This window comes from Tripterygium wilfordii, chromosome 8 (assembly GCF_013401445.1).
Source record: "Tripterygium wilfordii isolate XIE 37 chromosome 8, ASM1340144v1, whole genome shotgun sequence".
In the NCBI taxonomy this organism is placed as follows: domain Eukaryota; kingdom Viridiplantae; phylum Streptophyta; class Magnoliopsida; order Celastrales; family Celastraceae; genus Tripterygium; species Tripterygium wilfordii.
The window spans coordinates 158,355-175,374 of record NC_052239.1 but is presented as its reverse complement, the minus strand read 5'-3'; the positions used below and the strand labels follow the sequence as shown (position 1 = coordinate 175,374).

Genomic DNA, 17,020 nt, shown 5'->3' with positions numbered 1-17,020 from the left:
TCTCTCTCTCTGTGTTTCTCTCTCAAGCTGGTGAATTGTTTGTGGGGACGATGTGGGGATTTGATGATAAAGGGATGGGTTGCCGCCATTCTAGGCCTTTGCTTTGCTTCCATGCTTCCAACATTCGCAGCATTGGAAGTAGACAAAATACTAAAAAGATATCTTTCTCTTTCTCCTCCTTATCGCTCACATCATTATTGTAGCATCTATCGTTATCTGCATGTAAAGCTAAGAACGGTAGTAAGCCCACTCTGCTTTCCTTTATTTTATTCGAGAAAATTTGCACACACTCTGTTATTGGAACACCTCCTCCACTATGTACAGGCATGAACCCCCTTGTTTTCAAAATCACCGGCATTATTGGAAATGGACGACCCAAGTTTTAATTATTATTTTTCTTTTTCCTTCTGAATTTCTTAGATGCGCCCATTATGCGTTATTGAATAAGTCAAGGACAATCGTATCCTTTAGAGGCAAACCGGGTGTTTTGAAAGCTCCGTTCTCGTTCCCAACCAGGGGACGCCGTCAGTGGTGTGGTACACGTACCGTTAGAGCATCCACACCTCGGTTGGCGCGTCACAGCCAGGAAAAGGCGACTCGACGTGATGTGTTAACTAATCTGTCGGATGCCCGAAACAACGACAATAGTGAATGACAGCTTTCAGTCAACAACTGAAGCGCGTCATTAAAGTAATCGGTTGAAAAGTCCATCGCGAGAGAGAGAGAGGAGCGAGAGGTTAGAATCTGAGAAATAGTTGAGAGTTGACGTTGACAATACATGGGAGTAGGGCCCTGGCTTATGTAATAATGCTATTTTGATTGGAATTTGTTTTATTTGGGGCAACATTTAAAAAAAAAAAAAAAAAAGAGATGCAAAATTGTCAATACATACATACATACAAAAAAAAAATTAAAATTGTTGATGTGTATGCACTGAAGTCATTGTAGTTTCCCTGTAATTTCAGTCACAAACACCCAATCCATTTATCAGTGTGGGGGATCCACATAATTTTTTGAATTGGGTAAATTAGAAATCTATAGTGATCATTGTAATGATTTACACGGCAAAGGTTCTCTTCCTTCGATAGAATGAGCAGCTAAAAAGAAGTTTGTTCCCGAGGAGGATTTGAGAGAGTTAATGAAATTAAATGAATAAGGGGGAGAAGACATTAGGGTGTCTCAATGGTAATGTAGTACAAATAAATATGGACATTGGACAATCTACACAACACAAACCCACCCCTTCACTCTCGCTCTCGCTCTCACTCTCACTGTCTTTCCTCTTTGTTACCAGACACAGAATCATGTGTTATTAATATCACAAGGTCAGCTGCAAAATGTTATTAACTTGTAAGGCAAACCATCCATCATAATGGTCTGTCTTGCTTGCATGGACCACCACACTCGTCTGTCTGTCTGTCTGTCTGTCTGTCAGTCACCCACTTGCAACAAATATTTCTGTTTCAAGTTTAGACACAATCAAAAACATGATAACACTTCTCATCCATCGATCCTTGTTATATTTTTAATCTAGATTTCTCCGGCTTTCATTTCTTGTGTTCATTTATGTTCACATGGTCCGATCCTCAACCCCCCTTATTGCATCCATCCCATGATTTAAAACCTGGACAATATTCTTCTCCATAACTTTCATGATAATGGAGTTCAAACAAAATTATGCAGCATTGGAAATGTAACTCATGTTTCTAATGCAATCGCTGCTTTCATCAGATACAGAATGCAAAATATGCGTCCCTTAACAAAGTTAGTTTGTCAACGTCTATAAGTATAACATACATGAAAGTCAAAGTTAATTATTCTCAGAAATGCCTAGAAACCAATTGCTTATAGAAACGAGCATCATGTTGGATCCACAACATCAAACTACTGTAAGATGCACTCTGTTGCTTCCGCAGGTTGTGAGGCTTCACTTTGTTTCAATTTTTTCCAGAGCAGATATTCTTCTATCAAGTGAATCATGGAGGCCTTTCATCTGGAAAAACAAAGATGAAAGAGTTATAAATAGGAGCACACACAAAGCTTTGCAATCATGTAAATCTCTTAATGGTCAAGGGAGAACCAGAGGAAGTAACAGTCCAATACTCAGGTAACATGCTTCAGAACATGTCGTTGGAAAAGGCAAAATGAACTTGAAAAGTGCACGGTAATTACTTTTTCAAAAGAGTCGAATACTATTTTCAAAGTTTTCTTTCAGATATCTTCTACAAGTTATGACACTGACAAACTATAAGTCTTACTGTCTTACCCTCAGCATGACAAGTCGTCAAATGATTCTGTGAATGAGGAAGAGTAAATACATACTAATTGCAGTTTGGAGCATGTTCCAGGAATCTCACATCATTCAAAACATTAACTAGATAAATTGTATATAAACAAGAACATTTCAACAAAAATAAAGAGGGACAAAATGGTTCCATTTGGTTACAGAGAGAAGACAAGAAGTAATTGGGCCTTTCAACCACATCTATCTTGGTATAATGGCAACTAAATCAAACTAAAACTACACTGAGAGGAACTGAGGAAGTGATGTAGCATTTAATGAATTGATGCTAATGCTCTAGTGAGAGTATATAATACATGAATGCATAGTGACAGAGCAATAGAGGAATATAAGAACAAGCAATGTCGGAATAGTTACCAAGACAAAGTCAATTCGAATAAACAACACATGATCCCTATAGTGAATTCCTCTACGGTCTCATTACTAACGATTTTGTATGGAAGGGGAAAATCAACTCAGCACTTACTCCATCCATAGGATGCAAGAAACCTGATGTCTTTTAAAGGCAAAAAACACAACCGATTTCAGCATCCCCTCACAGTCACCAGGCACTCGTCATTCTGAGTAGAAACACAAATGAGAATATAGAATGCCAAGTAGATCACCCTTGCACATCTAACTCAACATCAATTTTATGTTGGCCTTAAGCTACAGAGTTGAATTCAGCCACATGATTTAACAAGGCTAAAGAAGAAAAAGAAAGTAGATGCTAAAACCATAAAAGCAGACCTATTGCCAATAAAACCAAGGGGCACCACTCAAGCTTTCAATTTAGAAGGCAGACTCATAAGCGACGGAGACAAGTATGAGGGTGAAATTGAACAAGAATAAATTGCACAATTTCGGAGATTTATGATTAGAATGTCAAAAGGATGATTAAGTGATGGTGACTGACACATTCGAAATAATTGAGGCATTTTGGGTTCAACTTTCTAGTCCAAATCCAGTCATCCGACAAGGATTTTCTTCTTCCTTTTGCTAAATAATGGAAGATATCTAACCAGATAGATAAGTAACTCAAACACAAACACCAAGGCCTACAAGAATCTATCAAAATAGGATCACTGAGTGCTTATGTCACACCCATTAATTAAAATGAAATATCTGCATCTCAATTCAGCTCTGTGTTATGCTGCCTCTGGAACAAATACACTAAAAAAATCATTCACTAGCCACAAGATAGCCAATCAAAGCATTATCCAAACATGTATTCACCTCCTTTCACTTTCATCTATAACGCACAGACAGGCTAACATATGAACTCAGAACTATCTAATTTCTTACCCTTCATGTGAGATTTAAGATATGCATCAACAAAAACAGTAATCAAGTACAACCCAGTTTCCCAACCGACTTCCCATTGACCAACCACAAGTACTTTCGTGAGAATCAAAATCAAAACACATAAAAAGACCATAATAGAGAATAAGTGAATTCCCAGCACAAAACCAAACAAAGGAAAATTGTTTCCATCTTTTTGTACAATCATGTTCAATTTCCGCCTCCGAGCAAAGGTATAAGGTGAAAAATAAAGTTAAAATTTCCATCTGAGAACAACTGAATCGATTCTAATAAACAAGCCACATTCGGATGCGCACATATCAATATCCATCGATCAGTTCATTTTATGAAATTCGGAGTACCTGTTGAGAGATGGCTTCATGGGCAACCTTGTAATCCTTATAAAGGACATAGATCCCCAAGGATGAAGCCGTTGCGGCTCCAGCGAAGAACGACGCGAGTCTCACCCTCAAAACGTATCCCATCTTCTTCTCCTCCTCCTCCTCCTCCTCGGTCCTCTCCTTGTCTGCTCTGCTTGTGTGATTGTCGGGGATCTGATACGGTACCGATTTGGCCTTCAAATTTTATTTTTTTTTTTTTCCTGAAAATGGTTTGATACTTTTTTCTTTTTTTTCCTTTTCTTATAATTTGACTACTATTTTATTATACTACCAATTAATACCTAGAAGTATTCATCCCTTATTTTCCACTGTATATGCAATTTTCATGATATTCGGCAAGTATATGCATATGCGCCTTCCAGTGGCCAGATTTTAAGACCATGATAATTTTAAATTTTTAAAAATATATGAAACAGTCATTGTGAAGGTAATTTTTAATTTTTTAAGTCCAAAAAATTAATCAATATCCACGTGATAAAGCCAATTAAAATATGCTAATGCAGCTGTAATCCGCATTAAGCAGTTCTAATCGTGTAGAATTGGTCTCCTTTTAATATTAAATATAGCTTACTACATTTGGAAATTATTTGTGATTCAAATGATTTAGGTATCAACCCCCAACTACCGCCAAACTTGTTCCTGGTTAGATTAGAATAGCTGATGCCCAACTGCAACCCAGTCTATGCTATGCCTTCACCGATTAGTCAAACAACCATTCAATTCCTTCAAAACACCCAAAAAAGCTACCAAGACCCCTCACCAAAACATGCAATATGCACTCCTTGAACGGGACATTCATAAACGCAGACAGAGGTCTCCGCATCAATGCAGAAAGTAGATTATACCGAGTCCCATGAACATGACCAAAATAGTTGTTTTCCAATTGAACAGGGGGGTAAATGGCAAAAGAAAAAGGCAAAAGGGATTGTCGGTTAATTCCAATCATAGACGGAAGATAACCCAGCCCCATATATCCTGCAATGGCACAAACACCAAGGCTCAATTAGTTCTTTAAATCTTCATTCATAATATGAATGATTTCGTGTAAGGTTTTGAACCACACCTGCTCTGCTGCTTTCCAACAAAGTTAGCATTAGGCCTCCCATGATTTGAACCCTTGATCTGAGTTGCACTCACACTAGATCTATCGAAATCTGGTCCATTCATTTGTAGAGGATCTTTTGACTTAGTCAAAATTTTAACCTTAGACATACCTCCAGAGACACCAGAACTAACACCATTAAGATGCTGATTCTGCATGACTGAAATCTGCGAGTAATTATCAGTGGCAGTGGGAGGGTTGGCCACATATTCCTTGAAACCAGTCTTCCCATCATTCACATGTTTCAAATCAATGGAATGAACTTTCTTCATTCGAGGCTGTGCCATTGGAGTGACAGCCACAGAAGGCAAATGTGAAGAGTAAGGAGATGCAGCTGCAGCTGCCGCAGCTACTTTGGCTACGGCAGCCGTAGCTGCTATCATTTCTTGTGCTCCTTCACGAAGTTGAATATGGTCACCCTTAATAAAAAATAACTGAAACCACGACTTGAGATTCTCAGGTTCTAGATCTACATGAATATACACACAAGGAATCATAATTCCAAGAAACTTACTTCTCGGTGACTGGCCACAAAGTCATCAATCTTTCCATGCCTTTTCTTGTAATCATGCCAATGTAAAGGTGCGAGCATCTTCCCCAACCTATTTGGTAGCTGCACTTGGCACAGGTAGCAATTACAATCAACACACCAATTTGAAAGATCTATAATATCAATCCAACAACTTTGTAGAGTAAAGGCGCAAACATCTTCTCCTTGTAATTCTTCTCAGCAACTTCTTGGTTCTTCATAACATATTGACTTTACAGTAAAAAAAATTTAAAAAAAAAAAACTCAATGAAGCTAAATGATGGCCTTGGAGGCATTCACACACTCACTAACCGTTGAACTAATCCGAACTCTACCACCAGGTGGAATTGTGCGGACAATGCAGGCCAGCAGAGATCTTTCGTCAAGAAGAGCAGTCTCCAACATCTTTGCAGCATTCAGAGTATTTGCCTGCCCTGTGAAGATAACCGTTTCAGGTATAACTGAACCAGTGCCATCATTGACCAAGGCTTCATTGAGATTCCCAGATTCCACCGAAGCATCAGATGGTGATGTACTAGCAGCAGAATTTCGTTCTACAGTTAAAACATCAGCTCCGTTACTAGCAGAGTTCAAAGCATTTTGCTCCTGCAGCAGTTCAGATGCAGGGTAAGGTGCATATCTTCACAAATTACTTTCTGATACAAAGGGTAACCAGGCCAACTTAAAGGCACCAGCCATCCAAAGAATAATGGGCATGAAAAAGATCACACCTTTGTTTCGCTATTCTGTTCAAGAGGACACAATCTTAAGGCATCACAAAACTGGGAAGAAATTTGTTGTAGAATTTGCTCAGTCTGAGGGGCAACAAGGTAACTTCCATCAGTTGACTCAAGAACCTGCCAAAGAACAGATAATATAATGCACACATTGCACACCGAAACAAATGACTAAGTGTCAATAATAGCAAAAAAGCAACATCATTTCATATGCAGATTTCAGAACCTTTGGTTCACCAGTAGATGATGAGTTAACAGGGTCGGGCTGTCCTCCTTGATTCTTATGGACATCCAGATAGTCAGGACGAAGTGCTTGTCCATTAGCAGACACTTCATATTCATAATTTACATCTGGTCTCCTTGGGTTTTGATCAGCCTCAGAAGGTGTAAGTTGATCCTCTGCAGATATTAGTGAACTCTCAGATACAGCCTGAAAATGGGGAAAAAATAAAAACAAGAGGGATAAAAATGAAAATTCATTTTATTAATATGCATAATATATAACATTCATTAACAACAAAGGATAACCATATAATGTGGCACCTGCTGGTTCTGCCATTGTTGAATGAATACAGATTGAAGTTGCCCAATATGAGATTGAGGAACATGTGATGGCACAGAATGGTGAACCCCTTGTTGATGCATAACATAGGAATGCAGGGCAGTCACCTGTCCAGGTGGAAGGTGGGTGGGCATTCCAAGTAGAGATGACGGTGCAATGGGAACACCAGACACATGGTCACTCTAAGCAATGAACAGGTTAAAGTTAGTGAAAAGGATCTAAATGCTCAAGACTTCAATCTTAAGGTGATCAAAATCATAATCCCTAAAGGAGGGTAATACCAAATATAAACTATTAGAAACCAAAAGAAATACTTTCATAATTTCTAATCTCACATTGTTTTTTTCTCAACTGTAAAGTAAACTAGACTAACATGGAATAGAATACAATTGAGTAATTACACAAAGCAACAACAATATGCACCAAATAAATAAGAGTTATTACAGCATGATATTTCACATTTTACAATTAGTCTCGCCACAAAACTTTACCCATTATCAACACAAAGATAATTCAGTCTTATCCACAAAATACTCATCATCTTATCCACAAACTAATTAAATAATTTGTTATTTTAATGACACTACTCATGTTCAACTAAATTAAATCAACAGTGGATTCTTGTCCATATACACACAATACATAAATTAATTAAATTTGTAAAGAGAAATAATATAATAAACAAGATAAGTACATACTTTTATGCACAGCCGAACTCCAATGCAAGATACGATATAACAATTACAGACTTAAGGGCACTCATTTCATGGTCACGTAAAAGTTCCCTTAATGCCCCTCAAGAATGTCCTAAGCCGGAGAACTGATACACAACCAAACAACACCATGAAACTAAAAACTATCCCTCAGTAGTTTACCCAACTAGACTCAAAGAAGTTGCCACGCTCACACTCCCCATTCTTTACCCACGTCGACTGAAAACGTGTTCTTAATGAGTAATAACCACTGTACAGGAAGCATACCTGAGTCGACCTGTTGCCAGATGGCACAAACGATGACAAATTATCCATAATCCCATTTGGAAGAGCCCCCGTATTGGCATTTGATCCATCACCGCCACCATTCACATTTAGGTGGTTTACATTGTTATGACTAAATTGGGAGACATCCTTTGAATTTGATTGTAAAACATGTGGTTCATCATTGAAGGTTCTCCTTCTTTCTCGTGCATCAGCCAACTCAAGTTGAAGCTGTTGCAGCACATGCACATGAACTCTCTCCATCTCTGCAAACTAACATCAATACACATGGGATTAGAGGGCAGGATGGCATCAATTTATATTGAGTGAAGCAATATCCATGAATAAAATAGATTTTAAAAATCTCAAAACAGCAAAGATGCAAGTTGATTAAAGACATTTGAGTTCACCCCTTAAGTTATTTCACAAATAGTGTAAAATCAAGAAAGCAAATTGTTTAACTTGTGGAATAGTACTTTGAGCATGGAAAATGTGGCATAATTTTAAGTATCTAACATAAGGACATATATGAAATCAACTATCAAAAAATGTAAAATGCAAAAAGAAAAGCCTTGACCAACACCAACCTGTCTTTGGCAACCTAACCAAAGCTGATTATATTGCTCCGTACGATCTCGCAATTCCGCTTGTAGCGAGTGAGCCGTAGTTGACTGTAAGGCATCCATCTCCTGGAAACGTGCAATCCAAGCTTGAGCCTCCCTTAATTGCTCATCCTTATACATAATAGTCTCTTGAACAACCCTATGCTGAAAGATAAGATTCCCGCATCAAGCATCAATAGGCAAGGCAAAGTTAAACCTTGGTAGAGTAAATTTTGACTCCCAGACTAACAAAATTTTTCATGAAAGTTCCAAACTGAATACTTTTCTTAGTGGCCAATTCTTTCCCACATTAAGTGAGCAGGGAGGATAAGCATAACTCACATGGATGTACCGATATAGTTCGAATTACATTTAAAAAGCACCAGACAAATACTAACAAAACACCCAATCTCAAAACTCCATATAATATTGAGAAGACATCACAACAATGCATTGAATGGACCTGTTCCTGCAACTCAATGAGCTGCCTCTCCTTTTCTTGAATATGTTCCTGATGGTCGTGTATTTGTTGAATATGCCGTGCTCTTTCAACTTCAGAATGATCACGATCTCTCCTGTGGTGGAGGAAAAGAAGTGGCTCATGTAAATTCATTGAAAAGGTACGAAACCCAAACCCTCAAGGCTTCAACACAATCAATATGAATAAGTAGAACGTCAATGTATCAGAAGTTATGAATATTAGCATTATACATGTTCACTGTGATTATATCATTCAAATAGATGTCCTTTTGGTATCATGCTTTAAATTTTTACTAGAATTTTAGGCTATCATTCAAACAAATACATGCCCTGTTTTATGCTCAAAACTAAGTTGAAACAAAAGGGGAAAATTTGTCCCAAAAGGCCAAAACCACAAAATACATACTTGAATGTTACCAATTCCTTGTCTTGTTCTCTAAGAAGATCTTCTTTGGCCCAGGCCTGCAGCAGAAAGCAATAAATAGTAATTCGCATATAATTCAACAAAAAAATTTTCCTAAGGCACAAAGAAAATTCAACAAACCGCTTCATTGTCCAACTTAATTGAATGTAGCTCCCGGTCTTTCTCGTCCATTTTCCTTTCCAAGTCATGTATCATCTGTTCTCGTTCATGGAGTTGTTCCTGCAGAAAAAGGCACAGAAGTAATAGGTAATCACAAATAATTTGAACTCTCAAACCTCGGTGCAAACCTGAAGCTGGAGGTTTTCATAATTCCAAGGGAACTATCGGCCCAAACCTGAAGCTTTGCAGTGATATTGGCATGTTCTTTAATCTGAGCGTTACAGTTGGTTTGCATTACTTTGATCTCAGACCTCGCGATCATCTGAGCTCTAAGCTCAGCTTCCATCTGCTGGAGTTCCTGCCTTTGCCTAGCAATGCCATGAAGTCGTTGCTCCACAATGCTACCGTCTGAACTCCCATCAACCGTGATGGAAAAAAAGTCAACATCAGCTGGCTGTCTTCTATGCTGCACCATAATAAACGTACAGAAATCAAGTCTATCACTAACAGCTCTTAAACAAAGTTACTACTCTAGAACCAAAATCCTTACTTGATATATTGTTCTCTCATCTGATTGACCTAAATTTGACCGCTCAAGATCCTGTGCATCATAGTTTCTCCAATTAACCACCCAAAGAGAGGAAAGAAAGCAGTGAATACAAGTTCAAAAAAAACCATGAAATTGCTAAAAAATATAGGTTGTTGCTCAAGATATCTCAAAACTAAATAAAAATAGACACATGCAATCCCTCGACATCTGCTACATTTTGTCCGCAACAAAAAATAGACCCAAATTTAACGAAACATTATAAAAAATAAGTTTACCACTTCGTCCCCAGCGTTCCTAACTGAATGGTGCTCCGAGACGGCCCGCCACTCCTTCCGCAATGATGGAATAGAAGGCTGAGCCCCGCGCCAGCCGGTAGCAACACCAGCCGTGGCCTCCATCGAAGAATCAAAGTCTCCGATTCTGCTCCCAAAAATAAACCCTAGTTTTCCCCCAAAGTTTGAAAAGCCAACCTTAGAATCGCATAAAATTAGGACAAATGTCACTCGGAGTGAAATGAGAGTGTCAGACAAAGATTCTGAGCAAAAATTAGCGGTTTTCAGGGACTGTATGGTTTTGGAGGGGGATTCTTTTTTCTTTTTTCTTTTTTCTTAATATGTTTACGGTTGGAGGGGAGGGGAGGGGAGGGGAGGGGAGGATTTGAGTGAAAAGTTGACGCGTGAAAGATGATTGGTCCCGCCATTCATAGGTAAGGTTTTGCACAGTTAATACATGGTGGTTTCACGCGCGCGTTTATCATATCTTGTATGAAATAAAAGACACTTGTCGAACATCAGGCTTTGATGTGATTTTGAAGCCCATGTTGTAAGTTTAGTGGACCCTTGCAGCCCATTTAGCCGCCTTCGTTAGTGTTAATGAATGGGGAGGTTTAGTCGCAACCCATATTTTATTAAAGGAAAATTTTATCTACACATCATTAATTTACTATCTTTACACCACTCTTTACACATTATATGTTTACACCATAAATTTATAAGTCTACACACAAATTTGTGATGAAATTAAGAAAATACCCTTGTGAACCTTTCACTCGACAAATTTCATGGCATAGAGGGGGGCTGAAATAGTTTTGTTGAAATGATTTGAAATTTATCTCTTGGTTCTCCAAGTGACGTGTATTGTATGTACCTCTTATCTCTCCCTTTTCTCTACAACACATCAACAGAAAGTCATGTTTCTCTCTCCTCCTTCTCCTTCTTCTCTGCAACTACAAATCTCTAATACTCCATCAAAAACATTAGCGTTTAGCACTCATCTCAATCTAAAAACAAACCTCCTTCTCCGCCAAAAAAAACAAAAGCAAATTCGAGATCTGGGTTTCTCTCCCATTCCAAATTTTCATTTAACAAAAACAAAATCGAGATTTGGGTTTCTCTCCCATTCCAAGACTTTCCTTTAACAAAAACAAAAACAAATTTAAGTTTCTCTTGTTGAAGATAAAAAAGCAATTCGAGATCTAATTTTTCTTTGTCGATCTCTCTTGAAGCAATCTCTCTTAGACTTTGGTTTTTTGGTTTATTTATTTCATCATAGGAGTTTCTACGGGTGTCAATTCAAGATCCACTGCCTAGAATTTTTCCAGAAGAGAAATGTTGAAGTTCTACCTTCGAAGTTCGAACATTAAAACCTAGATGGATGAGTGGTAATAAATGCGGACCATTGATGAAATTAACAGTTGAGATTAAAACAATGATAATAAAATGTGAACCAGTAGATAAAATAGAGAGTTGAGATCAAACCAATTTTAGGAATTCCACCTAAAAACAATTTTTAGGTTAAGGGTTAATATGTCATTTGAATACAATAATATTTATGTAAATTATAACAAATTAAAAAGTGATGTAAAGATAGTCGAATATTGGTGTGTAGATAAAATTTCTCTTTATTAAAAACATCCCTTGTTAATAGCACCATTAAAATTTGTTAGAAAATTTATAATGAATGACACACAAAGTTTAAGAAGTACACAAAATCTCAGACGATTTATAAACACACCCCAAAGAACAAAACAGAGCACAAACAGTGTGACTTGAAGTAAATCCAACAACCCACCTTTTTTGTCCCAAATGGTGTAGAATTTTAAAATACTACGCGAGGCAGAGAAGATGAAATCAACACTAGTACGAAGCACAGCAGCGATGAAGTCATACTGGTTCGAGTTAGTAGAATATGAAGCAATATCTATAAGGACAACATAAATGTCATTTTTTCTAATAAAAACTAAATAGTACAATAAGCACTACAAGATGAAATGTCTACATGTATCAATAAACATGTTATGTTCTTTTGCAACACCAACCATGGACCAGCCATGATCCGCAAAGATCAGCACAACCGTATGAACAAAACAAGTTTTGTAGGCCCGATTTAGCAATGGTCGACCACCAAAAAGTCAAAATTTATTCCGATCATGAATATATGCAAACCAACCATACCTATACCTAGATCTAGAACACCCAAATCGACTCTTTTATGAAGGTTTAAGAGACAAACCCATCTAAAAACTTGTCAATCTACTAGAAGGGAGCTTCAAAGTGGAGATCTTTATCCCAACTCCTAAGATCTCCACCCTTATACCACCAGAAGCGTTATAGGCTTCGCCCTTAACTGTCACAATCCTCGATTTTGTTATTTGATGGTTATAGCGGTCGGGGTATTATAAGTGTTGCCCCTAAAAGGTGACACGGTCAACGAAAAGTTAAAGAAAATCGGGGTACACTTAATAAAAATCGAGATGTGACTAAATTTTCCCAAAATGAATCATTTTTTTTTTGTTGGGCCCGCATGGATATTTCTTCAACTCAACAGGCCTTTTAATAATATTTATTACGCGGTTAGATGCAGGCAGGCAGGCAGGCAGCTCTTGGATGTGTGAATTATGAAAAAGTCTATCGAAATGTATTTGTCAGAAGTAGAAGGCATGCCAATATGCCATTGCTCGGAAAATTTCCATACTAGAGACTTGCTTTCCAACAATCTTGAATCTTCCTCCCAAACAACCAAAGGCAGAGTATTAATTTGGGAGTGGAAAAATGATATTCGCAGACTATTCCACCATGAAACACGTTTTTTAGGCGCACCGTTTTACATCTAGACAACCCCCCAACTATGGCCCAATTTCTTTAATCGTAAATTATTTTCTTTAATCAATTCTCAATAATTGTGCCATTTCGAAGAGTTTAAAGAAAAGGCAGAAAATAAATCAATAATTGTGCCGCGAACGAAAGAAACGGCCAGAAATCAAAGATTCAGCCCATTCATTTTGGGGGTCAGTCAACTACAGTACATTGCGGTCAAATTAGCACAACCCTTCAACTTTCAAATTTATACCGGAGGTTTAGCGACCTTTTCAACAATCTCCCCGGATTCTCCCTTGCCTTCCTCATTCTTCTACTCCTTTTGCCACTGCTCCCTTCCATCATCAGCCATGGGCCATTGCTGCAGCAAAAACTTGTCCGCCGTCGACAATGACATACTCGGCGCCGCCCACCAGCAGCAGCCCACACCATCACTTCCCACCGTAGCCACTCCGTCCACGGACTTGCACTCTTACTCGAACTCAAATTCTTTCGCAGTAAGTCCATTCCAGAGCCCACTACCAGCTGGAATTCCCCCGTCTCCGTCGCCGGCGAGGACTCCTGGCCGGAAGTTCAGGTGGCCTTTGCCGCCTCCATCTCCAGCAAAGCCGATCATGGCGATTCTGAGGCGGAAGGGTCCTGCAAAGCCGACGATACCTGAGGACGATCACGGCGGTGTGGAAAACGGACGAGTGGTTCAAAGGCCTTTGGATAAGAACTTTGGGTATGCCAAGAACTTTGCGGCCAAGTATGAGCTGGGAAAGGAGGTAGGACGTGGGCATTTTGGTCATACTTGTTGGGCTAAGGTCAACAAGGGAGAGCTGAAAGGGCAACAAGTCGCTGTCAAGATCATATCCAAATCTAAGGTGCGTGATGGTATGTGTTAGTTGATATCGTTGCTACTTGCTAGTGACATTTGTTTTATCGATCTAAGCATTTCCTTGTTTATATGAAATTTTGCAACTGAAATTGAAATTAAACTTGATGATTCTGACTCCATTGGAGAGTATTGAATGGAGAGCATAGCTTTATGCTCTAAAATACATTGTCGTATGTGATGCTTGGGATGCTGAATCTAGTTGGGGGGAAGAGAGATGTCATGCAAGAGTAGATAGGGCACAAGATGAGTTGTTGTTGAGAGGTCAAAAATGAAAAAATGCAGCACTTGATTGTTTCTCATTTAGCTTTAATTTGGAGGAGGTTAGATACACCTAATTGGCCGGCATGTAATAAGGATTCATTATCATTTTGTTGATGACCCAGCAAGTCTACGGTGAGCTCAGGTATAGCTGGAGATTGGAACAGTTGATCAGCAAAAAGATAAATAAGAAGTGTCACTAACGGGGATGGGAATTTATTTGATGCATGTGCTTACCATTCTTTTCCTTAATGTCATTGAGTGCAAGTGATAATGCATGTCGGTTTGGTAGTTATTTTTTATGTACCCACATAGTTGCTTACCTGAGAACAGTTGTAGACAGCCAAATTATCAGCTGAGAGTTGAGTGACTATTAATTCCTGGGGTGTTGCAGCCACACCTATGGGGATTGTTTCTTTTAAAATTTAAACTAGTGCCTCATTGCTTTACATACAGATGTTGGAATTCATTAACTCAGTACTTGTAATCTTCTTAGTATTCCGTTTATGGAGGAAGAATTGTTGGTTTGAACAAAGTCCTTTTTCCAACTATTCATAGTCGTATCTATCTGATTCACTTCGTTTTTTTAGTTTGAGGCTTTGAGGGATATAAGTAACAACTGTTATTTTGGCAGATGACAACAGCAATATCAATTGAAGATGTTCGTCGAGAGGTTAAAATGTTGAAAGCCTTGTCTGGGCATAAACATATGATCAAATTCCATGATGCTTTTGAGGATGCCAATAACGTCTACATAGTCATGGAGTATGTATAATCTTGTCATGCTTTATTTGATGCTTCTCTCTCAGTTTGATGCCTTTCACATGCATTTTTTTGTTTTTGATTTTTTTTCATATGGGTGCCTGAATTTTTTTAATTTGGATAATTTGCACTTAGAGCCATTGAGTTGTTGGGCTCTGTTTAGTTCCAAAATCTTTGCTGACAACATCCATCTGATAAGATTGTTTTCGTGTATGGATTACTATTTCATAACTCACATGTAGTCATTAAACTATAAAGTCAGTTCCATTTTTTATTTTTTTTGACTTTTCTTATATCAGGTTGTGTGAAGGAGGGGAATTACTTGATAAGATCTTAGCAAGGTAATAAAGGAATGCCATTTTTTTTCTAATGGTGATATGTTTCAGCTTTTCCACTTCTATTCTTAGCCACTTCATGTCATTCCTTTGTTGTAGAGGAGGGAGATACACGGAGGAAGATGCTAAAGCTATTGTCATACAAATTCTTAGTGTAGTTGCCTATTGTCATCTTCAAGGGGTTGTCCACCGTGATCTAAAGCCAGAGGTTGGCAATGTTTTTTTCCCTATTTAACCCGCTTGTCCTATCTGGAATATCAAGATTTGAAACTGGTTGATATATGTGGTTGTATAATCTGCCATTAGCTTTGTGATAACTAATAACCATTAATTTGCAACCACTTGGCAGAATTTTCTTTTTACCACAAGGGATGAGAATGCTCCAATGAAGATAATTGATTTTGGTCTCTCTGATTTTATTAGGCCAGGTAATACTTTCCATTCCATTACCCCTATTTTATGCTCGAATGCATAAGTTAGTAAACAATTCATACTAGCATGATGATCTGAAATGAGTTGTGTAGTATTGTTTTCTTATCCATGGGATGCTTACCCAGTTATGATTTTATTAACTACATTACGTCTTTAATCGGTGTTTACTTACATAATTGTGATTGAGGATAAAGGCTTTGTTAGCCCTGCCATTTGCTTATGGATCTGGGGGCACTTGAATTTGGATTAGCTATGTCCTAGTTTGATTCTCATAGTGGACTATGGTTGTGCAAGTTTGTGTGTGGTTTGCCCCCTTTGAGTCATTGAGATGCATGATGCATCTGAGTCTCATGTTATCTTAGTCTGTGTCTATTATTAAAAGATCATAAATCCAGAAAAGTATCATTGAAAATCATACATCTGTTGTACTAAAAAACTATTTTTTTAATACTTGTATTCTAGATTAGTCTTTGCAGAAAGGCATTTTCAATTATACATATCTTAGACAGTCTCTCCCTATTTAATTTTTTGAATTGTTTCAACTGTAAGTTTATGCATATATGTCCAAATCCAATTCTTGTATTTTTTTCAGATCAACGTCTTAATGACATTGTTGGTAGTGCATACTATGTTGCTCCCGAAGTTCTCCATAGATCGTATAATGTTGAAGCAGATATGTGGAGTATTGGCGTCATAACATATATACTGCTATGTGGAAGCAGGCCTTTCTGGGCGAGGACGGAGTCTGGAATTTTTCGTTCTGTGCTAAGAGCTGATCCTAATTTTGATGATTCACCTTGGCCTTCAGTTTCACCTGAAGCCAAAGATTTTGTGAAAAGGCTTCTCAACAAGGACCACAGAAAACGAATGACAGCTGCCCAAGCACTAAGTAAGTTATTTCTAAATATTAGGAGCCTTATATATGACTTCCAGGTTATGATTCTCTATATCTCTTCTTTGGTTCTGAATACCTATAGTCTATATTCAACCATTTTTTTGCCAATGAGTAATTTATCTTTTTATTATGAAAAATCCATAAACAACTCCGCATTGGCAGGTCACCCATGGTTACGAAATGAAAACGATGCTGTGCCTTTAGATATTTCAATCTATAAGTTAGTTAAGGCATATGTTAGAGCCACACCTTTCAAGCGTGCAGCAATAAAGGTAATCACCCCTATACTTTTGGACTAATAATTCTTTTGTTGCTCC

At 38.0% G+C, this 17,020-nt stretch overlaps 2 protein-coding genes and 1 pseudogene across 4 annotated transcripts in view; 1 reads left to right on the top strand and 2 right to left on the bottom strand.

Annotated features, from left to right (window-relative positions):
• Positions 1 to 1,659: 1,659 nt before the first annotated feature.
• On the bottom strand, positions 1,660 to 4,920 carry LOC120003791 (annotated as a pseudogene).
• Positions 4,921 to 5,795: 875 nt separating this feature from the next.
• Positions 5,796 to 10,685, bottom strand: LOC120003788. The gene is made up of 12 exons (XM_038852879.1): positions 10,322 to 10,685; positions 10,047 to 10,097; positions 9,732 to 9,962; positions 9,518 to 9,616; positions 9,380 to 9,435; positions 8,957 to 9,068; positions 8,479 to 8,658; positions 7,895 to 8,164; positions 6,896 to 7,096; positions 6,579 to 6,782; positions 6,347 to 6,472; positions 5,796 to 6,221 (listed from the first exon to the last, which is right to left on the bottom strand). Exons 1-12 carry the CDS (start codon positions 10,442 to 10,444, stop codon positions 5,889 to 5,891), a joined length of 1,986 nt encoding a protein of 661 aa, XP_038708807.1. The 5' UTR covers positions 10,445 to 10,685; the 3' UTR covers positions 5,796 to 5,888.
• A 2,441-nt stretch (positions 10,686 to 13,126) lies between these two features.
• Positions 13,127 to 17,020, top strand: part of LOC120003789 (CDPK-related kinase 4-like) — a 12,004-nt gene continuing 8,110 nt past the window's right edge. Inside the window, exons 1-7 of one of the 3 annotated variants that reach the window (XM_038852882.1) lie at positions 13,127 to 14,007; positions 14,914 to 15,044; positions 15,341 to 15,382; positions 15,476 to 15,584; positions 15,726 to 15,804; positions 16,401 to 16,697; positions 16,866 to 16,975. In XM_038852882.1, the coding sequence (XP_038708810.1) occupies positions 13,492 to 14,007; positions 14,914 to 15,044; positions 15,341 to 15,382; positions 15,476 to 15,584; positions 15,726 to 15,804; positions 16,401 to 16,697; positions 16,866 to 16,975 (1,284 nt within the window). In that variant the 5' untranslated portion in view covers positions 13,127 to 13,491. Of the gene's footprint in view, positions 14,018 to 14,913; positions 15,045 to 15,340; positions 15,383 to 15,475; positions 15,585 to 15,725; positions 15,805 to 16,400; positions 16,698 to 16,865; positions 16,976 to 17,020 lie in introns of all 3 variants that reach the window. The other 2 variants (XM_038852880.1, XM_038852881.1) reach the window with 2 other exon arrangements.